Genomic DNA, 24,628 nt, shown 5'->3' on the forward strand with positions numbered 1-24,628 from the left:
CTTTATCACTTCAGTATGTCCATGAATTGAGTACGTTGTAATTTACTTAGTCTATGTTTTACCATTTGGCCCAGCTGATAGCGTAAGCAGATGTTGGTGAGCATTTTGACCTCAGTACTATGACTTCTGGGCTTGTTCTCTTGTTCACTTTTATTTTTGCTGGGAAGAAATGGCTTTTGCTTCGTGACACATTCTCTGTGATAAGTGAATAAACTGTTGCCCCCTCCTACCCTTTTATTTTATGTTCTGCATCTGCATGGTTTTCTTCTTGTTTTCTCCTGGCTTTTATGTATATTCTGTGCTTCTTTAATCGCAGTTGTAAAAAAAAAAAAGTGATATTTTATTTTAAAACATCGTGGCTAATATTTCCAATTAGCCACAAAACAAAATGAAACAAAATGAATAAGTCCTTTCACATGCTTTAGTCTATATAAACTCCCAGTGGCAACAGGGTGAACAGTATTATTCATTGAGTAACAATGTGCCTTTGCTTACATACATTATTCCTCATGATAATATATATTCATTAATGTGTATTAATTATACATTAGTATATACCATGGTTGTTCCAAGGGACTCTGGGTTAGTGTGTTCACTTTTTTTTTTAAGCTTATTTATTTATTTTGAGAGAGCAAGAGTGCAGGAGTGGGGGAGGGACAGAGAGAGAAGGAGGGAGGGGATCCCAAACAGGCTTCATGCCGTCAGTGCAGAGCCCAACTCAGGGGTCAAACTCACGAACTGCGAGATCATGACCTGAGCTGAAATCGAGAGTTGGATGCCCAAGCAACCGAGACACCCAGGTGCCCCCAGTGTGTCACTTATTAAACTAATAAACTAATTTAACTAATAAACTAAATATTAGTTTAATAAATAAACAAATAAATAATAATTAATAATTAATAATAAATAAATGATAAATAATAAATAAATAATAAATAAACTAAATAAACTAAAATTAGTTTAATTAATAAACTAATTAAACTAATGCTCCCAGTCTCAGCGGGCGATTTATTGGGCTATCCCTTAATGCCAGCTATTTATTCTCTTTGATGAGTGGTAAGCTATAAGGTCAAAGGCTATATCTATACCTATGTATAATCTGGGAAAACTAGTTCTAGGTTCCGTTCATTGATTGCATGGTACCATGCTCCCTATATTTTACTTTAGAATTATTTCCGTTTTGACCCTTTACGTTTTGTCAAGAAAATAAAAGGGTACAGAATTCCACATAATCCATCTATGCCCTGACAGGATCTCTGTGTGGGTTTCCCATGATCCCAAAACAAAATTTCCAAGGTTTTTATCATTTCATATATTTTTTTTAAAGTTTACATGTTTCCAGTGTGATAGCAAGGCATAGAGAAAGGAGATCTAAATTGTGAACTAATAAAACTGGAAAACTGGGGTTCAGTCCTGGGTATGTGTTTATGAGCTACACCGCCTCGGTCAGGGCATTTTCAGGGCTTGGGATAAAGACGTGGAGAAACCAGAAGGTCAGCTTCATTTTATTCATGAAAAATTATGATGAAATGGCAGGGTCTCTTCTGTTTCTAAAATTCTATGATTCTTTCTGTCTTGTCTGTCTTTCTTTCTTTCTTTCTTTCTTTCTTTCTTTCTTTCTTTCTTTCAATTCATTTACTTAACATACAGTGTAGTATTGGTCTCAGGAGGGGAACCCAGGGGGTGGATGGTAGGATAGGTTAAAATTCTGTGATTCTATTTTTAGTTGTATAAGTGACGTATAAACAAAATAAACCTGCCTAACATACCTTCTACACCAATATGTATAATACATATGTATTTGCTTAATACTTTATTCACACCAGAATACAGATACTAGCAATTGTCTAGAGGGCCAGGTATTCATATTAATTTCTAAGGAAAGAGTGAAAGATAGAAGGAAAAAAAACCTATCTCATTCCTGAAGTTTTATAATTGTATGTCCGTGCCATGCTTGTGGGATCACTATTGACCATTATGAAATAAGAATCACATGTAAGTAAAAGGTCTCGTCCCTCAAGTAATGTGAGTGAAGTGCACTTGAACAAAGCTGCCCATTTGGCAATGGTTTGTTCTTTTGAGGTGAATAAAATATAAATTAAAAGACCAAGGTCACTTTGCAAAGCAGTGTACTTGTAATTTTGTAAGTTTAACCGCTGTTGACTTGATTGGTATCATTTTCAATCTTTAGCATATATTGTGTGTGGTTAATATATCCTTAATATACAAATCCTAGCCCAATCAAAATCTATGTTTTGTATGAATACTCATGTGTTTCTTTCCCTGAAGGAGTTTATCAAGTAGCTATCTAGCTATAAGAACATATTCTTAGCTGAAATGTATACTTTATAGAACCGTAAACCGAGAAGTGTGAAAAAAATTAAAGTAGACAGACTACTTCCAGGAAAGTCCTAGAAAGTCTTGACAAAGAAGCAGATTTGAGCATGAGAAGAAACTCCCTTAGCCTGTGAATCTTGTAATCTAGATTTTACTCAATAACAACTATATCATGGGCATGCTTACTGGTTAACCTCACTGAAAAACTACAGATAGCTACATTTTCATTTTCTTCTTTTCCTTTTTTTTTTTTTTTTTTTTTTTGAGAGAGAGAGAGAGAGAGAGAGAGAGAGAGAGAGAGAGAGAGAATCCCAAGCAGGCTTTATGCTGTCAGTGCAGAGCCTGACTCAGGGCTTGAACCCACAAACCATGAGATCATGACCTCAACTGAAATAAGAGTCAGATGCTTAACCAGCTGAGCCACCCAGGTGCCCCAATTTCAAATTTGTTTTGATCAAATAATATGCATTTGGGAGCTTTGTTTATGTTTTCATTTGCAGGGAGTAACATGCAATGGATTCTTTCAGGTAGATCATGTAGCTGAGCATTCTTCCAATTGGCTTAAACTGGGCAAAGATTGTTGCAAGAGATTTTATGCAACCCATATTGGTTATATATCTTGAATAATTAATTGTTTCATAGCAACAAGTGGTTTCTGTGCACAGAGTGATTTTCTTTTTTTTAATGTTTGGAATGAACCCAAACAGGCTATTACTCTGTCTCCCTGTAGAACTTACTTTTTCAGCTTCATTGAATTAGGTTAATTAGAAAGGCAATGGACCCCCTCCCACTGCCACCCCCGTGGCATTTTTAGAGAGTAATTCACTTGTGTTATAACTGCCTATTTAAAGAAGCAAATGACTTTCACAGGAAAAACATTAACTATCCAAATTTTATTTATGCTATATAAAGTATAGATAAATATATGTAGTTAATCTAAATATAGATATAATATATAATGCACTATAAAATGATATATAGTGATATAAAATAATATAATATAAATATTATATATTTAATATGTATAGTTACATATAATATATAATACAATATGAATAATGTAATATAAAATAATATAAAATGATATATAATATACAAAATCAGATAATAATGTAAATATATATGAATATAATATAAATATATATTTTGTTACTATAATACAGGTGTTTTCGATTTTAGGTCCTATCAAATTAAACATGTTCTGGGGATAGAAAAATAGTGTTCAGTCTGAAGATCACTATTAGTATGAATTTGTGAAGTAAGACCTTTTTTTGCCATCAAATCTAATCTGAGTTCCTATGAGAAAAAATCAGAATTGTCTGCAGTTAGGAAGTGGAAAGAGTGGGTACCACCCCCTCAAAATAGTAGGCCCAAACACATTGCCCATCAGTTGGATCAAGAGGTTCTGTCTACACTTTTATCTACAGAAAGGATTCTCTTTCTACCTTCTAACTTCCCAGAATAATTATTTGGGACTCAAATCTTCAGAGTCCATAAAAATTCTTCCAGACTGCCGCCATGTCTGTGTGTTGACCAAACATGATAATCCTAGCTTTGTGAAATGAACAGTAGACTTGGTTAGTAAAGAACACTGGGACGTAAAATAAATCACTTTGCTTTAGCTTCGGGTCATTTCTCTTTCAAAATGGTGTTAATGGCATCAACAGCAGTAACCATAATTACAAATGCTCAAGTCCTTCTTCTGTATGAGGGATAGCAATCAGTGCTTTGCCTGTATTATCCGGTTCAGTCATCCAGGAACCCAATAGGCTCTTCTTTGATACACTTACATTATGCACATCAGTAAGTAGTGAATGGCATTGGTATAACAAGGAAATTGTATTGATGCATAAGTTACTTTATAATATGTTTATGTTTTGAAATATTCTGGACAAGCTTTTTCCATACTTAAGAAGAAAGACTTGTGAGAAGATCTTAAGAACAAAGCTGAAAATCTGCAGTCCCTTTATTTAGTACAAGTAGAACCTGAATTAGCATCTACACCTGATAGATATGTCTGCTTGGAGAAGTTATAGATATAGATGAAGTGACTGCAGAGTTATTTTTTTCTGAATTAGAATAATAGATTCATGAAGAAAGCTAAACACCCAACCAAGTTTCTACTTTGGATGAAAAAGGTCTCTACCTAGTAGCAAATCACCCTCAATACTTACTTTTTGAAGGAAGGAACACAGACCCCAGGGTTTAAGTTTGGCAAACATAGGCCATGATGTTTTGTGAAAATACCATTAAGTATTTAACTGTTCTAGTGTTTTTATTGATTTTCGACTACTTTGGTTTCTGTTAGTGCTCTGGATACAAGAATACATGTGTCTTTCAGTTACGTACGTACAGCATTATAGAACTATCTGTCCTGCTTTAGTCCTGATTTTATAAAAAGAGAAATTGAAGGTGAGTGGGGTTAAGTAATCCAGCCACCTTCACACAGTTGGCAAGTGGTGGACCCAGGACTGGATTCTGTCACTTCCAGGGCAGGCTCTCTTAACTTCTGTGACATGAATATCAAACTAAGTTTAATTCCTTTTTCCTGATTGCAACTGTTTATTATTATTATTATTATTATTAGTAGTAGTAGTAGTAGTAGTATGGCAAAAGGAAAATTTCACAGAAGAGGAGGCTGTCTTGGGTCCTAACATATTCTTCAAGACAGATCTCTTCAGGTTAACACCTGTTGATCAATGGATCCCTCTACTTTGATGCAGTATGTCTCATCACCTCTAATGATAGCCTTTGTTCTGGTCTGCTCTCTGGTAATAGAGCCATCCAGCTTCCTTAATCAGTGCTGCATTATGTATCCTACCCTTTTCTTTTTCATGTATCTGTGTCTTTATATTCCAAATGGAGTCAGGGGTAGGAATAGATTTTCAGCATCACACAGGAGGGGTTAAAAGGAAGGTTTTACTGGAAAAGGTGGAAGCTTGCAGAACAAGAGAGGAGGCAAAGTTACCATGCTCTCCCCAAATGCCCAGATTTCCTGCCGGACAGCTGTTGGCCAGCCTTGTCTCAGTACCCAGATGCCCAGGCTCACACCCTGACCTGTGGCAAGTGCAGTCCCCACCACCAGGTTGCAGACAGACCCTCCATGACCCTGGGCCACAAGTCCCCTGCTCTACTGGGAGGAGGTGGAAGACGGGGCTCTCTGGGAAAACCAGAAGGAACACCTACATTCTTCTTCCTCCTCCTTCTTCCTCCTCCTCCCCTCTGGCACCCCTCCTCCTCCTCCTCCTCCTCCCTGATTTATTCATTCATTTTTTTCTTTTCTTTCTCTCCCTCCTCCTCCTTCTGCTTCCTGCTTCTTCTTTCTTTCTTCCCCTTCCTCCTCCTCCTCCTCGTCCTCCTCCTCGTCCTCCTCCTCGTCCTCCTCCTCGTCCTCCTCCTCCTCGTCCTCCTCCTCGTCCTCCTCCTCCTCGTCCTCCTCCTCCTCGTCCTCCTCCTCCTCGTCCTCCTCCTCCTCGTCCTCCTCCTCCTCGTCCTCATCCTCATCCTCATCCTTGTCCTCATCCTCATCCTCATCATCGTCCTCGTCCTCGTCCTGGTCCTCGTCCTCGTCCTCATCCTCGTCCTCGTCCTCCTCCTCCTTCTTTTGAAAAATATTGCCCTTTGTGTCATGCCTCCTTCAGCCATGCTCCATTCTCTCTGGTTCTCCAAACTTTTGCTGTAAGGTAACATGGCTTGTGAAAGTATTGAGAGATTTTGGCAACATGAAGGCATATTCTGGTGAAAGAGAAGAGAAGCTCTTCCTCTGTCACCATACCAGCACTAGGACCAGTTACTGATGAGTCCCAGTCACCAAAACCACAGAGCTGACAAGGAAGCAAGAAAACAGTTAGATTTTCTCCATGAAAATTTAAAAAAAAATTACATAAAGTATAAGTCCAGATACGTTGTTTTAGTTTCACTGTGTGAATTGTCATTAACATAATGATTACACCTTCCTCTGGTTACAACCCATTTGGACCGTAAAGGGGAGCTCACTGCCCCATCCTTCCATGTGTCCCCATGGTGTGTCCCCGTGCCTTCAGACACTGCTGCCCCTGCAGTGATGCATGGGTGAGTCAAGGCATAAACCTCCTGTTAGTTCACCTGCTATTGTACATTCCTTTGTTTATTTATTTTTATTTATCTAAACCCAAGTTAGTTCACACACAGTGTAGTATTAGTTTCAGGAGTAGGGGCGCCTGGGTGGCTCGGTTGGTTATGTGTCCGCCTTCAGCTCAGGTCATGATCTCACAGTTTGTGGATTCAAGCCCTGCATCGGGCTCTGTGCTGACAGCTCAGAGCCTGGAGCCTGCTTTGGATTCTGTGTCTCCCTCTGTCTCTGCCCCTCCCCCACTCATTCATTTATTCATTCATTCATTCTCTCTCTCTCAAAAATAAATAAAGATTTAAAACAATTAATAAAAAATGGAGTAGAACCCAGTGATTCATCACTTACATGTAACACCCAGTGTTCATCCCAAAAAGTGCCCTCCTTAATACCCATCACCCATTTGGCCCATCCCTTACCCACCTGCCCTCCAGCAACCCTGTTTGTTGTCTGTATTTGAGTCTCTTATGACTTGCCTCCCTCCCTGTTTTTATATTATTTTTACTTCCCTTCCCCTATGTTCATCTGTTTTGTATCTTAAATTCCACATATGTATGAAATCATATGATATTTGTCTTTCTATGACTGACTGATTTCACTTAGCATAATACACTCTAGTTCCATCCACGTTTTTGCAAATGCCAAGATTACATTCTTTTTGATTGCCTAGTAATACTCTATTGTATCTCTTATGGTTTGCCTCCCTCTCTATTTTTATTTTATTTAAACAGAAAATAGAATCCCATTGACTTCCCTAATATTGAAAGTACTTACCACATAATTTTTAAGGGTTAGTTATATGAATTATTTGTAAATAAGTGTGTACTTGAGCCTTGAACATATTACTAGGTCAGAAAATGCCATCATTGGGACCCCTGGGTGGCTCAATCATTTGAGTGTCTGACTCTTGGTTTCCGCTCAGGTCATGATCTCACAGTTCATGGATTCAAGCCCCTTGTAGTGCTCTAGGCTGACAGCATAAAGCCTACTTGGGATTTTCTCCCTCCCTCTCTCTCTGCCACTCCACCCCTAGCACTCTTTTCTTTTGCTCAAGATAAATAAACTTAAAAAAAAGAAAAGAAAATGCCATCATTGTCAGACTGTACTTTTGGATGTATTATCTGTAGCTAGTCATTTGCCATTTCAAAAAAAAAAAAAATAGAAGAATCACTTTCACTCAATTTTTATATCTATGTGTACTAGTATGTGGAAAAAGTAGAAGGAAATAATCTTCACTTAGACATGCATTTGTGTGTGTGTGTTTAATCATTATTCAGATTTATTGTTACAGAAGAACAATTGTTCCTTTCAACATTCCCTAGGCAGGTAAAACTGATAATAATGTTATAAAGAAATATTACAGCTATTACTATTGTTATTATTACTATTACTATTACTATTAATTTGCTGAGAAAATCTTCCAAAGAGACCCCCCCCCCTTTATTTGTAACTATACAATGATATAACATTTGGGCCTTAAGAAAATGCAGCTGTCACATTTTGCATTATTATTCAAGCTAGATTTATATTTATGGATTATCTATATATTATTGTGTGTTATCCTGAGGCAATGGGTTCTGTAGATATTCCATTTATTCTAATGTTTTTCGGGGGGTACATTTTTATTTGCATAGCCACATCTTTTCTAGATGCCATAATTTTAATAAAATGGATGGGCTGAAAATGATTGCCCTAAGCTATAGTGCACTACTCTTTGGCAAAGGGATTGTTGGTGTGTGTGTGGGCGGGGGGGTGCGGAATGGGATTTGAATTGCATCAGTGCTGTTTGCATCCAACTTGTAAAATGCATGGAATCTTTAACCAAATAGGGAAGATTGGAGATGTCCTGTCTTTTCAACTCATCCAACAAATGTCCACAATTTAGCCTGCCGAAAGGATAATAAGAAAGCAAGCATCACAATGCCACATTGGACTAGCATGTTGTTCTGGTCAAGCACCCCAGACGTGTCTTAAAGAAGAATGGACTCAGTCATGGGTCTGCACACTACTTTTGACTTTCACATTGAGATTTATGTTTTATGGATTTGCTCTAAGATGAAAGAAGAAAGAAGCAGTTCTCACCATGGGAGACCCTGCTACTTCTTTATCTCTTCCTTTTCTTCCTCTCTCTTATTTTCAGGACATCTCTTTTCATATCGGAAGTCTTACTGAGTGAACTGAAGTATCAGCCTCTGTTACTTCAGGATCTCCTTTTGTTCAGGGTGAAACCCAGTGATGGCTCCTGTGAGAAGCGATGGACAGGGAGGGGAGCAGGTTTAAGTTGTCCAAAGGGAAACAAGAAATAGATGATGAAACTCACCAAGTGGCTGAATCTCTGCCTGCCACCCTCATCTCCAAATAAACATCATTTATAAATAGTGGAATAAAGGTGATTTTCACCCTTTTGAAACAGGACGTCTTCTGTATCATGCCAGATGTTACGTTGGATGTTTTTTGCTTTAAAACAGACTTGCCGGTCAGCTGGCATTTAAGCGTATGATCTTGTTAAAGATGCTGTACAAGTAGGATATGTCTTCAAATAACTGTCTCTGGCCCGCAGGTACGATTCTGGTGGATAACATGCTGATCAAAGGGACTGCGGGAGGACCAGACCCCACCATCGAACTTTCCTTAAAGGACAATGTGGATTACTGGGTGTTGCTGGACCCCGTCAAGCAAATGCTCTTCCTGAACAGCACGGGCAGAGTTCTGGATAGAGACGTTAGTGACTCTTTTTTCCTTTTGTCCCTGTGTTACAACCTTACTATAGTTTTCATCACTGCATGTGTTTGTTGAGGATGATCTCGGACTTTCTTTATATGATTTGAGATTCTTTTCTGTGCTTATCAACAAAAACATTTGTTTAACTCCTTGAAGGAAGAATAAGAAGGGGAGGGGCCATCTGTGTCTGGGAGAATGATTGTATTTCCCTCTGACCCCCAGGAACGCGTGGAGGGTAGATGTTCACACTAAGGAGTGGTGACTTTGGAAGAGCAGGGGAGGCAGAGCGAGGGCCCAGGCCAGAGTGTGGGCGTGCAGCAGGTGTTGCTTGAGGATGCAGAGTGACAGGAAGAGCACAGGGGCTGCCGTCACTAGGAGTGAGCACGGGGTGAGGGGTGGGTTTGTGGCCGTGCGCGTGTAGGGCTGGGGAAAAATCAAAAGAAGGTGAGCGTGAGTTTCCTGGCGATGTGCCAGTCCAGCTGTGACCTAAGCAGTAAGGCAGCCTGACCTACGTATTGTGTCATGAAGAATAGCTCAGCTACCAAAGCTGCTGAATGTCTCATTTCCGAAAAAGTGGGAAGACTTGGGTAGATTTATGTAGGCTTCTAAGTGTTGAGTGCAGAGATGAGTGTGCGTGTGCGTGCATGTGGCCGGGCGTGCACGACAGTAATTGTGCAGGACCTTGGGAGTACATCTAAACATGTGTGTACTCCCAAAGTTCCAGGTCATGAAATCCAAATGTCAGACCCTCAGCGTAATGAACCTGAATCATCTCCCTGCATCACTCAGATTTTTGATCCGCTCTACAATACGGTGTGTGGAGTGGATGATCCCTGACGTAGTTCATGTCTAAAATTCGGAGTCTCTTAGAGCTTTGCGGTCAGGGGGTGGGTGGGAGGGTATAGGACAGGATGGGTTGTCTTTGTCCACTTGGGGGCCCCACACGCAGCTGACTGAGCAGATGTGAAGCACCGGTGGCAGTGGACAGTATGAGTGACACTGTCAGGCTCAACATGGGGGAAAAAGTCAGCCTGGATGCTGCCCCCGGTCCCCCACCACCCCCTACTGACTGCTGTTTATACCCCACACTTTGCAATTTTGGCCGGGCGGCTATGAGAGTATAAAATGGAATGGGAACCATTATTATCTATTATCGTAGCTTAATTTACTTCCTAAGTCATAACTTTTGTGACAGTAGTGTGGATAATGGCACCCAGGCTGCACCAGTGCCCCCAACTGCGACCATACAGGCTCCCTTTCCTGGCCTTCATTAGGGGCATTCACATCCACATCACATGGATTTCATTATGTAGCCTGTTAGGAGAATTATAGAATACTCATCTAGACCACTGTTATTTTATACTGTCTCCTTTTCTTAAAATCACCTACTACCTAAGTATAATAATTTACTAGTTTACTGGCAAATTACTTTCTTTTTGACACCATTTTTTTCATGTGATATTAAAAGCACAAGTTCTAGAGTGAATGAGTAGAGACAAAGGATATACTTCAGTATAAATAAATGGTGTTCTGTGTCTCCAACCTAAAACATTATTTAATGACTTACTAAAGATTGCCTTTACCTTCAGAAAAAAGTATCTGCTTCCCTAGTATTATTTTTTATTTCTAATAAGGGCAGCATTTATTGGACATTGGCTCAACTGAAACAGTACCGTGGGAATACACTTAAAATTGTTTGACTTAAAAGTAATAATTGCAAAAAATGTGAATGAATACAGTTTATGTGTTCATCTGGGCTGATTTTTGGTTTATTTATTTATTTTTGAGGGACAGAGCAAGCAAGAGAGAGAGAGAGAGAGACAGACAAGCAGGGGAGGGGCAGAGAGAGAGAGAGAGAGGGAAACACAAGCAGGGGAGGGGCAGAGAGAGAGAATCCCAAACAGGATCCATACTCTCAGCACACAGCCCAATGTGGGGCTCAACCCCATGAACTGTGAGATCATTACCTGAGCTAAAATCAGGATTCAGATGCTTAACCAAATGAGCCACCCAAGTGCCCCAGGCTATTTTTATTTTTTAAACACGATAATAAAGCTAATTTCTACCTACTTAAAATGTTCTTTGGACTAGGAATGGTATGGTCAAGTTAAACTTGCCAAGATATTTCCTAAATTAAAGTGTTGTCAGTGGATACTTACCTGAATTATCTAAAGATGCAGATTAGAACATCTAAAGAATATTAAGTGTGAAATGAATATTGCAGAGGAACATCTATAAACGAAAAGCAAAACATATGCTCACGTAGGTGCGACATATTAGCAACTTGGCAAACAAATTCACTGGAATAACGGGAAGAAATAAGTAAAAGACATGATGATAGTACATATGAGGTCAAGGTTAGGTTCACTAAATACAGTATGTACTTTCAATGTAGTATTTTTTAGAGTTTGCTGATTACAGATGCTTTACAGAATCTTTGGATTTTAGAGGCAGAAGGACTCTTAAAGTTTTGCTAATTCAATTTTTTTCCCCATAATCTGTGCAGTAGATTTTGAACCAGTGAGTCTTTAACATTTAGCACTTGCCTGTGGTGAAATGAGAATAATAAAACAATGGGGTGATTTTGTTTCTTTATTTTTGTCTCCAAAGCTAAGTGTGTTCATTTTATTCTGATATCATGCCCTCTTTGCATTTTTTATTTTCTGTGGACCTTGTAGATTATAGATGGCTTTTGCTTTAAAAAAAATTAATGTTTATTTATTTTTGAGAGAGAGAGAGACAGAGCATGAGCAGGGTAGGGGCAGAGAGAGAGAGAGAGAGAGAGAGAGAGAGAGAGCGCCAGTGAGCAGAATTGGAAGCAGGCTCCAAGCTCCAAGCTGTCACCACAGAGCCCGACGTGGGACTCAAACCTACTGACTGTGAGATCATGACCTAAGCCGGAGTCGGATGCTTAATCAACTGAGCCACCCAGGCGCCCCTATGGCTTTTGCTTTTTGAAAGTCTTTCTTAAAGAAAGAAAAGATTATCTATCTCATGTTAGCTTTCCATGGTTTTTGCTGGCTTGTTCTTTTCTGGTATGTTGTTGTTGTATATTTTACTCGCCTGCTGCTCTAGTGTGCTGTGTTTAGGTGAAGAGAGTCTAAGTCCACGCAGCTAATTAACTAGTTCGCCATGCTGCCCAACAATTGGTCTTTGGTGTCAGGTAATTCTTCTTGGATAAATGTGTGAGATGGATTTAAGCGAAGCATCAGAAGTCTAAGTGTAAACATAGTAAAAAGAGAAATGTGGAAGAAGTAAGAAGTGTAAGAATAAGAGTAACAGTGTGTAGTGTCAACCTGCTAGCTGGTAATGGGGGCCATCGAGTTAAAGAGTGACCATGAAAGGGGAAAAGAATAGTTTGATATAAAAAAAAACCCCTGCCAAATCTTTATAATATAACAGAAATGAATTGTGTCATTAAGAAATATTTTCTTGGGCACCCATGTGTCTCAGCTGGTTAAACAACAGACTTCATCTCAGGTTATGACTCACGGTTTATGAGTAAAGCCCCACATCAGGCTCTGTGCTAGTAGCTTTGAATCCTCTCCCCCCACCCCCCAAAATAAATAAATAAACTTAAAAAACAAAAAGAACTATTTCCTTGGAGGCTCACTGTATTGCTGGTTACTAAGTTTTGATGAGCCAAGGAAATAATGATAGGCTGAAATCAATCTTTCATTGGTGGATTTGTTATTAAGTCTTCATTTTGGGGAGATAGAGCACTTAGGATTACCATCAAATCTATGGACTCATTTCTCAAGAAAAAGCTTATTTGCACATGAATAAATTGCCACCAAATTCAAGAGTTTCACTAACTACCAAGGTTACCTAGACCCCAGGTTATAGGTTTTGCCTTGGGAAAGCATCTTCCTACTTTTCTTACTCTTAAATTGTTAAGAGGGTTTTACATCTCAAAATCAGTAATTGTAAACAGAAGCAAGAAAAGGAGTTGTTGGCTGTACTTTCATATCTATACTTTCATATAGCAGCCCACTAGAGTAACTGGCTGTGGTTCTAATGCTTTCCTGAGCCATTAGATGCCTGCCACGTTTTCCATAATAGAAAGTGATCTCCATGTGACTCGGAAAAAATAAATCTCAGTATAAGCTCTTGCTTCAATGCAGCTTACTATGTCCTATATTAATCTTTGAATTTTTTAAATTCTTGTGAATTGCTTTCTCTGACACCATGACACTTTTACGGCTTTATTCATCAAAGTCTAAAGGTGTTTATTCTGAAAATTCTTAACCCAGCGCCCATCTGTTTTATGTGAAGCACAGACTATTGCTGCTAGTAAAGGAGTGTGGTAAACCCATGTTTTCAGTCCAAATCCAATCACAACTGGAAATTTTAATTTTATTTAACAGTAAAATAATATCAGCTTATGGCACACATATCAGAAAATAAAAATCATATGTGCAAACATTATTTTCCATCTAAGGAAAATATTTAATATTTATCCTGCTGTATATTATTTCAAACATATATATGTGTTGGCATGTGTCTTTATAGTATCACACTGGGTATGATGTTTCAGCCTTTTTTAATGTGATTTGTAATATACTTCCTTTCATGTGAATGAATGTATATATAATCATTTTTACTGGCTGCATAGTGTTTCATTGGATGAATAAATCGAGATTCTTTTTCAAAACAGTCTCCTATTTTGGACATCAAGTTGGAAGTTATTGATGATTTTCTTTTCTTGCCGTATCTTTGTCCAGTTTTGATATCAGGGTAATGCTGGCCACATAAAATGAGTTTAAAAGAATTCCCCCTTCTATCTTGGAAGAGTTTGAGATGGATTGGTCTCCATTTGTCTTTGAATGCTTGGTAGGATAGAGCAGAAAAGCCATCTGGTCCTGGACTTTTATTTGTTGGGAGGGTTTTGATGACTGATTCTATTTCCATGCTAGTAATCATTCTGTTCAGATTTTCTATTTCCTCATTATTCAGTCCTGTTAGATGGTATATTTCTAGGAGTTTGTCCATTTCTTCCAGTATGCCCAATTTGTTGAGACATAATTATTCATAGTAGTCTCTTCTGATCCTTTGAGATATCAGATGTAATGTCTTCTTGTTTCTATTTTTTTTAATATACGAAATTCATTGTCAAATTGGTTTCCATACAACACCCAGTGCTCATCCCAAAAGATGCCCTCTTCAATACCTATCACCCACCCTCCCCTCCCTCTCCCCCATCAACCCTCAGTTTGTTCTCAGTTTTTAACAGTCTCTTATGCTTTAGCTCTCTCCCACTCCAACTTCTTTTTTTTCCTTCCCCTCCCCCATGGGTTTCTGTTAAGTTTCATACATATCTTTCTCTGTATGGCTTATTTCACTTAGCATAACACTCTCCAGTTCCATCCATGTTGCTACAAAAGGCCATATTTCATTCTTTCTCATTGCCACGTAGTACTCCATTGTGTATATAAACCACAATTTCTTAAAATTATTTTAATGTTTTATTTTATTTTTGAGACAGGGAGAGACAGAGCATAAACAGGGGAGGGTCAGAGAGAGGGAGACGCAGAATCTGAAACAGGCTCCAGGCTCTGAGCTGTCAGCACAGAGCCCGATGCGGGGCTCGAACCCACGGATTGTGAGATCATGACCTGAGCCGAAGACGGCCGCTTAACCGACTGAACCACCCAGGCGCTCCAAACCACAATTTCTTTATCCATTCATCAGTTGATGGACATTTAGGCTCTTTCCATAATTTGGCTATTGTTGAGAGTGCTGCTATAAACATTGGGGTAAAAGTACCCCTATGCATCAGCACTCCTGTATCCCTTGGGTAAATTCCCAGCAGGGCTATTGCTGGGTCGTAGGGTAGATCTATTTTTAATTTTTGAAGAACCTCCACACTGTTCTCTAGAGCGGCTGCACCAGTTTGCATTCCCACCAACAGTGCAAGAGGGTTCCCGTTTCTCCACATCCCTGCCAGCATCTATAGTCTCCTGATTTGTTCATTTTGGCCACTCTGACTGGCGTGAGGTGATATCTGAGTGTGGTTTTGATTTGTATTTCCCTGATGAGGAGCGACGTTGAGCATCTTCTCATGTGCCTGTTGGCCCTCCGGATGTCTTCTTTAGAGAAGGGTCTATTCATGTTTTCTGCCCATTTCTTCACTGGATTATTTGTTTTTTGGGTGTGGAGTTTGGTGAGCTCTTTATAGATTTTGGATACCAGCCCTTTGTCCGATATGTCATTTGCAAATACCTTTTCCCATTCTGTTGGTTGCCTTTTAGTTTTCTTGATTGTTTCCTTTGCTGTGCAGAAGCTTTTTATCTTCATGAGTTCCCAATAGTTCATTTTTGCTTTTAATTCCCTTGTCTTCGGGGATGTGTCAAGTAAGAAATTGCTATGGCTGAAGTCAGAGAGGTCTTTTCCTGCTTTCTCCTCTAGGGTTTTGATGGTTTCCTGTCTCACATTCAGGTCCTTTATCCATTTTGAGTTTATTTTTGTGAATGGTGTGAAAAAGTAGTCTAGTTCCAACCTTCTGCATGTTGCTGTCCAGTTCTCCCAGCACCATTTGTTAAAGAGACTGTCTTTTTTCCATTGGATGTTCTTTCCTGCTTTGTCAAAGATGAGTTGGCCATACGTTTGTGGGTCTAGTTCTGGGGTTTCTATTCTATTCCGTTGGTCTACGTGTCTGTTTTTGTGCCAATACCATGCTGTCTTGATGATGACAGCTTTGTAGTAGAGGCTAAAGTCTGGGATTGTGATGCCTCCTGCTTTGGCCGTCTTCTTCAAAATTACTTTGGCTATTCGGGGCCTTTTGTGTTTCCATATGAATTTTAGGATTGCTTGTTCTAGTTTCGAAAGAATGCTGGTGCAATTTTGAGTGGGATTGCATTGAATGTGTAGATAGCTTTGGATAGTAATGACATTTTGACAATATTTATTCTTCCAACCCATGAGCATGGAATGTTTTTCCGTTTCTTTTTATCTTCTTCAATTTCCTTCATAAGCTTTCTTTGGTTTCAGCATACAGATCTTTTACATCTTTGGTTAGATTTATTCCTAGGTATTTTATGCTTCTTGGTGCAATTATGAATGGGATCAGTTTCTTTATTTGTCTTTCTGTTGCTTCATTGTTAGTGTATAGGAATGCAACTGATTTCTGTACATAGATTTTGTATCCTGCAACTTTGCCGAATTCATGTATCAGTTCTAGCAGACTTTTGGTGGAGTCTATGGGATTTTCCATGTACAATATCATGTCATCTGCAAAAAGTGAAAGCTTAACTTCATCTTTGCCAATTTTGATGCCTTTGATTTCCTTTTGTTGTCTGATTGCTGATGGTAGAATTTCCCACACTATGTTAAACAACAGCAGTGAGAGCAGTGAGACAGCATCCCTGTCGTGTTCCTGATCTCAGGGAAAAAGCTCTCAGTTTTTCCCCATTGAGGATGATGTTAACTGTGGGTTTTCATAAATGGATTTTATGGTGTTTAAGTATGTTCCTTCTATCCCGACTTTGTCAAGGGTTTTCATTAAGAAAGGATGGTGAATTTTGTCAAATGCTTTTTCTGCATCGATTAACAGGATCATATGGTTCTTATCTTTTCTTTTATTAATGTGATGTATCACATTGATTGATTTGTGAATGTTGAACCAGTCCTGCAGCCCAGGAATGAATCCCACTTGATCATGGTGAATAATTCTTTTTATATGCTGTTGAATTCTATTTGCTAGTATCTTATTGAGAATGTTTGCATCCATATTCATCAGGGATATTGGCCTGTAGTTCTCTTTTTTTACTGGGTCTCTGTCTGTTTTAGGAATCAGAGTAATACTGGCTTCATAGAATGAGTTTTCCTTCGCTTTCTATTTTTTGGAATAGCTTGAGAAGGATAGGTATTATCTCTGCTTTAAACGTCTGGTAGAACTCCCCTGGGAAGCCATCTGGTCCTGAACTCTTATTTGTTGGGAGGTTTTTGATAACTGATTCAATTTCTTCGCTGGTTACGGGTCTGCTCAAGCTTTCTATTTCCTCCTGATTGAGTTTTGGAAGTGTGTGGGTGTTTAGGAATTTGTCCATTTCTTCCAGGTTGTCCAGTTTGTTGGCATATAATTTTTCATAGTACTCCCTGATAATTGCTTGTATCTCTGAAGGATTGGTTGTATTCATTCCATTTTCATTCATGATTTTATCTATTTGGGTCATCTCCCTTTTCTTTTTGAGAAGCCTGGCTAGAGGTTTATCAATTTTGTTTATTTTTTCAAAAAACCAACTCTTGGTTTCATTGATCTGCTCTACAGTTTTTTTAGATTCTATATTGTTTATTTCTGGTCTGATCTTTGTTATTTCTCTTCTTCTGCTGGTTTAGGGTGTCTTTGCTGTTCTGCTTCTATTTCCTTTAGGTGTGCTGTTAGATTTTGTATTTGGGATTTTTCTTGTTTCTTGATATAGGCCTGGATTGCAATGTATTTTCCTCTCAGGACTGCCTTCACTGCATCCCAAAGCATTTGGATTATTGTATTTTCATTTTCGTTTGTTTCCATATATTTTTTAAATTCTTCTCTAATTGTCTGGTTGACGCATTCATTCTTTAGTAGGGTGTTCTTTAACCTCCATGCCTTTGGAGGTTTTCCAGACTTTTTCCTGTGGTTGATTTCAAGCTTCATAGCATTGTGGTCTGAAAGTATGCATGGTATGATCTCAATTTTTGTATACTTATTAAGGGCTGTTTTGTGACCCAATATATGATCTATCTTGGAGAATGTTCCATGTGCACTCGAGGAGAAAGTATATTCTGTTGCTTTGGGATGCAAAGTTCTAAATAGATCTGTCAAGTCCATCTGATCCAATGTATCATTCAGGGCCCTTGTTTCTTTATTGACCATGTGTCTAGATGATCTATCCATTTCTGTAAGTGGGGTGTTAAAGTCCCCTGCAATTACCACGTTCTTATCAATAAGGTTGCTTATGTTTGTGAGTAATTGTTGTATATATTTGGGGACTCCCATATTCAGCGCATAGACATTTATAATTGTTAGCTTTTCCTGATGGATAGACCCTGTAATTATTATATAATGCCCTTCTTCATCTCTTGTTACAGCCTTTAATTTAAAGTCTAGTTTGTCTGATAAAAGTATGGCTACTCCAGCTTTCTTATGACTTCCAGTGGCATGATAAATAGTTCTTCATCCCCTCACTTTCAATCTATAGGTGTCCTCAGGTCTAAAATGAGTCTCTTGTAGACAGCAAATAGATGGGTCTTGTTTTTTTTTTTTATCCATTCTGATACCCTATGTCTTTTGGTTGGAGCATTTAGTCCATTTACATTCAGTGTTATAGAAAGATATGGGTTTAGAGTCATTGTGATATCTGTAGGTTTCATGCTTGTAGCAATGTCTCTGGTACTTTGTCTCACAGGATCCCCCTTAGGATCTCTTGTAGGGCTGGTTTAGTGGTGATGAATTCCTTCAGTTTTTGTTTGTGTGGGAAGACCTTTATCTCTCCTTCTATTCTAAATGACAGCTTTGCTGGATAAAGGATTCTCGGCTGCATATTTTTTCTGCTCATCACATTGAAGATCTCCTGCCAATCCTTTCTGGCCTGCCAAGTTTCAAAAGAGAGATCTGTCACGAGTCTTATCGGTCTCCCTTTATATGTTAGAGCATGTTTATCCCTAGCTGCTTTCAGAATTTTCTCTTGTTTCTAATTGTGTTTATTTGAATCCTCTTTTTTGTTTTTGTTTTTTTTTTTTCCCCATTGGTGAGTCCAGCTCAAAGTGGCTCAATTTTGTTACTCTTTTCGAAGAAAGCTGTTAGTTTGGTTGTTCTTTTCTGTTGTCTTTTAGTCTCTATTTCATTTATTTCCAATCTGAAATTTGTTATTTTCTCTCTTCTACTAACTTTGGATTTCATTTGCTCTTCTTTTTCTAGTTCATTTAGATGTAAAGTGAGATTATTTATTTGAGATTTTTCTTATCTTTTGATGTAGGCGTTTATGAACTTCACTTTTAGCACTGCTTTTGCTGTATCTCGTCAGTTTTGGTACATTGTATTTCTACTTTCAATTGTCTCAAGGTATTTTTTTTATTTCTCTTTTCATTTTTTTTCTTTGGTCCACTGGGTTTTCAGTTGCATGTAGTTTAATCTCCACTGTATATGAATTTTCTAGTTTTCTTCTTATAATTGATTTCTAGTTTTATACCATTGTGGTTGGAAAGGACACGATACAGTTTCAATATTCCTATATTTATTAATGCTCATTTTATGGCTTACCGTGTGATCTATCTTGGAGAAAGTTCCCTGTGCACTTGAGAAGAAGTATATTCAGTTGCTCTTGAATAGAAGATTCTGTATGTGTCTAAGTCCATCTGGTCTAATGGGTCGTTCAAGGCCGATGTTTCCTTAATGATTCTCTGTCTGAATGATCTATGCATTGATGTAAGTGGGGCATTAAAGTCCCCTACCATTATTGTATTGCTGTCTATTTTTCCCTTTATGTCTGTTAATATTTACTTTATAAATTTAGGTGCTCTTATGTTGTGTGCATAAATGTTTACAAATGTCATATCCTCGTGTTGGACTGACCTCATTATCATTATTAATGTCTTTCTCTGTCTCTTATTACAGTCTGTGTTTTGAAGTCTTTTTTTCTTTTTTCTGATATAATACAGCTTATCCTGCATCTGATTAGTTTCCTGATGTGCAGTTACTTAGATTGTTGCCAAAAGTCTTTGTGTTGTTTATTTCGTGAGTATAATGAATCATCACAAAAAATGTAGGGATGCTCTGAATAGCAAAACAGAGCCCACAATCAGGGGTTGACCCTGCTAACAATGCCAAAGCTCCATATTATGGTCACTAGGGTGGAATTCATTTTAGTGTTTCTTAGGGGAAAGTTGCTCTGGAAATTTTTTATTAGTGGGATTTTTTTCCATGGAGCTTTTCAAATACAATGATGCTTGTCCAAGTGTCTTAGCCCATCTGGGCTGCTGTAAAAAATGCCAAAGGCTGGGTGCCTTATAAACAGCAGAAACTTCTTTCTCACAGTTCCAGAGGCTGAATGTGTGAAACCAGGTGCCAGCACAGTCAGGCACAGGTCCTCTCCAGGTTGCAGACTTCTTTTATTCTTACATTGTGGAAAAGGACAAGGACTCTGTCTTAGGCCTCTGTTAGAAGGGTGTTAATCTCATCACCTAGTCACCTGATTCATGTTGTTAAAGGGGGAATAAGAAGTAGATGATGAAACTCACCAAGTATTAGAATTTTTGTCTTTTACCTTCACCCCCTCCCTAAAATATATTTTATGAGTAGCATAATAAAGGTGTGTTTACCATTGTTAAATTATGCCTAAAGTTGAATAAATTCTGCATTGAGACATACTTTCTTTTTTTCTTTTTTTTTTTTTTTAATTTTTTTTAACGTTTATTTATTTTTGAGACAGAGACAGAGCATGAACGGGGGAGGGTCAGAGAGAGGGAGACACAGAATCCGAAACAGGCTCCAGGCTGTCAGCACAGAGCGCGACGTGGGGCTCGAACCCACGGACCACAAGATCGTGACCTGAGCTGAAGTCGGCCGCTCAACCGACTGAGCCACCCAGGTGCCCCGAGACATACTTTCAAGTGAGCCAAAGACCCCACCTCCTAATACCATCACATTGATCATTAGTATTGCCACATGTGAATTTGGGAGGGCCAGAACATACAAACACTTGCACAGGATTATTCTTATTTTATTCAAAATTCTTTGTCTTATAAGGAAGGCACAAAAATGCCTTCAAATTAGCTGAAGTTGATTGGTGAAAAATGTTAAGAATATCAACATCATAGGTGCACCTGGGTGGCTTAGTTAGGTGCCCGACTCAACTCAGGTCTTGATGTCAGGGATGTGGGTTCAAGCCCTGCTTCGGGTTTGTTGTTGGGCATGAAACCTACTAAAAAGAAAAAAAAAAAAGGAATATCAACATCACAGAAATGAGAAATAATTTGATTTTTTTTTGTATTGTATTGAATATTGTAAATTTGCCAGGGACAGAGGAAACTATTTGTTCTTGGACCACATGATCTGTACATTTCTTTGTGTATGTGCTGTGTTTCCTTCTTCCTACAGTTCAGAGTCCTCTGTGTATTTCTAATTCTCTCACCCCATTTCTTTGGTTGTATGTGGCTTTTTCTCTTACCAGCGTCCGCTCTGTTGCACCAGGCCCTGTACACTTTTAATGGAAAATGACCACAGTTACTGTGTTTTATCTAATTGATGAGAGAGAGCATCTAAATCCTCAGAGGCGTGACTCAGTTACAGCCGGGGGAGCCAGGCGCGGCCACACGGTACATCCTTCTTCCACCTGTTCCTTCTGCGGTAGGGAGGGGGAAGTGTGTGTTCCAGAGAAGGAATTCTAAAACATGTCTTCTGTGCTTTGTTCAATGAGGCCATAAACTATCTCTTAATGGAAACATTTGGGCAGTTATGGCCACCTAGAACTAAAAGAAAATTTAATAGGAATAGATGCACATTTTTAAGATTGAATGCTGAAAAAAATAAGCTAATAAACAAATGATCCCTACAAAAATTTCCAAGGATAAAAATAATCTTTAAAACTTCTCCAGCCTCCAATGTTTGCATTTAATTAGAAAACTTGTATATGACATTGTATATGACTTTTGACAATTTTTAAGCTTTGTCCATAGGTCTTTCCCTCATGGTCATTATTTTTTATTCCCTATTTTTATTTCAGTTTACTAAAGTTACCTCGATTTTCTTCATGAAAAAGAGAGACAGAGAAGGAGAAGGTGTAAAATGAAGAGTCACGAATGATAAAATAACCAAAACATGTTGTCTGGCATGAAAATTAGGTCTCAGTAATGAAGGAGCATCACAGTCAAAATGATGGTCTCACTTGGCCAATATTACCTGGTCACTGTTGGGCATAATTGTCATAATGACATCAATGACTAAACAGTAATAGAAAGAAAAATAGGATTGTGGCATGGTCTTATTATACTTATCTCAAAACTCTGGAAAAACTTTCATAGCTTGACCAGAGAGAAATCGTGTTTGTGGAAATCCCCAACATCTTACCTTCTCCTCTTTCAGACTCTAAGTTCACAGCTGTACAGAGAGCATGGACTCTCACGCCTGTGCCTGAGCCAATGTCCCCGTGACTACCAAGCTGCCTGCTTTCACTTCCACGGAGTCGTCCTGATGGCTCGCACTTGGACTTTGGGACAGTCTCCTAATAGTCCTCTCAGCATATGTCAAGACTCAACCTGTTTTACATTCAAACACAGTTCTGACCTTGTCAAAAGATGACTTTTCATTGCTATTATGCCTTCCCTGATATTCTTTTATCTCTGTGATTAGAATCTACCTTTAGCCTTGGCCATCAGTTGAATGTTATCTACTACCAAGACATGCCTTACATGCCACTCCCTACGTAAAATATTCCTTTAAAAAAATTTTATTGTATGTTTTTTAATTGGGAGAGAGAGAGAGAGAGAGAGAGAGAATGAACGAACAAGTGGGGCAGGAGCAGAGAGAGAAATTTCCAACTAGGTTCCCTGCTCAGCACAGAGCCCAAAGCAGGGATCAATCTCATGAACTATGAGATCATGACCTGAGCCAAAATCAAGAGTCAGGCGCTTAACCAACTGAGCCACCCAGGCACCCCCTACATATCATAGTTCTTAATGTTACACTGTTATGAAATTTCTTGCTCTAAACTCTAAAGTCTTCAAAACTCTTTGACTTGCATTGTATTTAAGTTCATCTCACATCAATTTTATGGGATTTGCTTACCTCACATCATATTAATCCTAACTCACATTGAACTTTGAATTTAATAAATACAAGTCAATAAACTGAATGCCCTTAATAGTTGATTATAAAAAATTTATCGGGGCGCCTGGGTGGCTCAGTCGGTTGAGCGTCCGACTTCGGCTCAGGTCATGGTCTTGCGGTCTGTGAGTTCAAGCCCTGTGTCAGGCTCTGTGCTGACAGCTCAGAGTCTGGAGCCTGCTTCAGATTCTGTGTCTCCCTCTCTCTCTTCTCCTCCCCCACTTATGCTCTGTTTCTCTCTCTCTCTGTCAAAAATAAATAAACATTTAAAAAATTTTAAAAAATTATCTTAATATTACATTATACCTAATTATAGTTTCAAATTGGTAATTTCTTCCTTAGTCAACTTATGTCAATATACCATTTATTATGATTATGGAAGTTTAATTTGTGAGGGGAAACTCATAACTCCAGCCAGCCATTTCCTTTAAGTCTTTTCATTATTTAAAAATAATTCAAAAACATACTGTGTCTTATTTCCTTTCACTGTCTTATAGTTATTTGTGAAATAATGAAGATTTTTCACTTTCTGAAAGTAGTGAGTACATAGGAAGAAAAAGCATGACAAAATCCATTCATTCCTGTGAGGGTTGAGGTTGGCCTTTGCTTTAGGAGAAATAAAATCAATTCTTTTATACAGGTTTGCTAAAAACATGTTTTCTTATTAAATCAGTGAGCCCTCCAAATAACATGGTTTCTGGAGAAAACTCAATTCCCCTTGGATGTAAGATGTTTGCTACAATCAACAATGTTCACATCAATAAATTTCTTACAAAAATGACTTTGCATGTTAAATCCTAAGTTATTGTCTGAACACCTCATAGTAAAATTTTAAATTTTTGTCTTTTTCAAATCACAAAATTCATACATATTTGTTGGTAATTTTTCCCTTCTTACTTTCTACCCTCAACCTTACTCTTCAAAGCTAACCTCCATCAACTATTGGTATGTATCATTCCCAAACCTTATTTATGCATATCAAAACTTATACTCGATATACACTAATGTATAAAAATGTGCAACTATGCCCTCAGGTATCATGTTAAACATTCATTTTCAAACTAGGAGAATAGTTGGCATGTCTAGGTATAATACGAATGGTAGTTGTTTTGAATAATTAGCCCAAAACAATTTCTACACAGGTTTTTTTTTTCTTCGTTATGAAGCAATTGAAGAGAATTAGGGAAGGTAAAATTGGCTGAACAGTTGTGAAAGATAAACCAAAATTTCCCTAACGGATTCCTAAGCCTTTTGTGGTCCCCAAACTCTCACTGACTTGTAGAGCTGCACTTGCTATATTTATGACCTTCTTATGCGGCAGAATAGAATCTATTCCAAGGCAAGATTACAACGTGTGTTATATATGAGCCGCAGGGAATTCTGGCCTTCAGCACGATCCATTATGGTTGGAATTTATTGCAAGCTAAGGTCTATCCATGCTGCTCACAGTTGCAAGGGAGCTAGAGTCGAGAGTGACAAGAGTTCCGAGTGACCTGGTTACATCTAATTTATGGGCACTTCACGGGACCAAGTAGGGGCTCAGTGCACAGTGCATTTGATTCCCTACCTGCAGAGATTGTGACCTCTCTGTCCAGTGCTAGCACTCACTACAGCATTAGAAGCTGAGAGGAAATGGGTTTGTAGGGCTCTTTTGTAATATT

At 38.5% G+C, this 24,628-nt stretch overlaps 1 protein-coding gene across 4 annotated transcripts in view; it reads left to right on the forward strand.

Moving 5' to 3' along the window:
* Window positions 1-24,628, forward strand: part of PCDH15 (protocadherin related 15) — an 836,749-nt gene that overhangs the window by 308,294 nt on the left and 503,827 nt on the right. For all 4 annotated transcript variants that reach the window (XM_042907891.1, XM_042907887.1, XM_042907888.1 and 1 more), the window contains one exon: window positions 9,006-9,166. In XM_042907891.1, coding sequence (XP_042763825.1) covers window positions 9,006-9,166 — 161 coding nt within the window. The remainder of the gene's footprint in view (window positions 1-9,005; window positions 9,167-24,628) is intronic.

The sequence above is a fragment of the Panthera leo genome, chromosome D2 (genome assembly GCF_018350215.1).
Source record: "Panthera leo isolate Ple1 chromosome D2, P.leo_Ple1_pat1.1, whole genome shotgun sequence".
Taxonomy (NCBI): Eukaryota; Metazoa; Chordata; class Mammalia; order Carnivora; family Felidae; genus Panthera; species Panthera leo.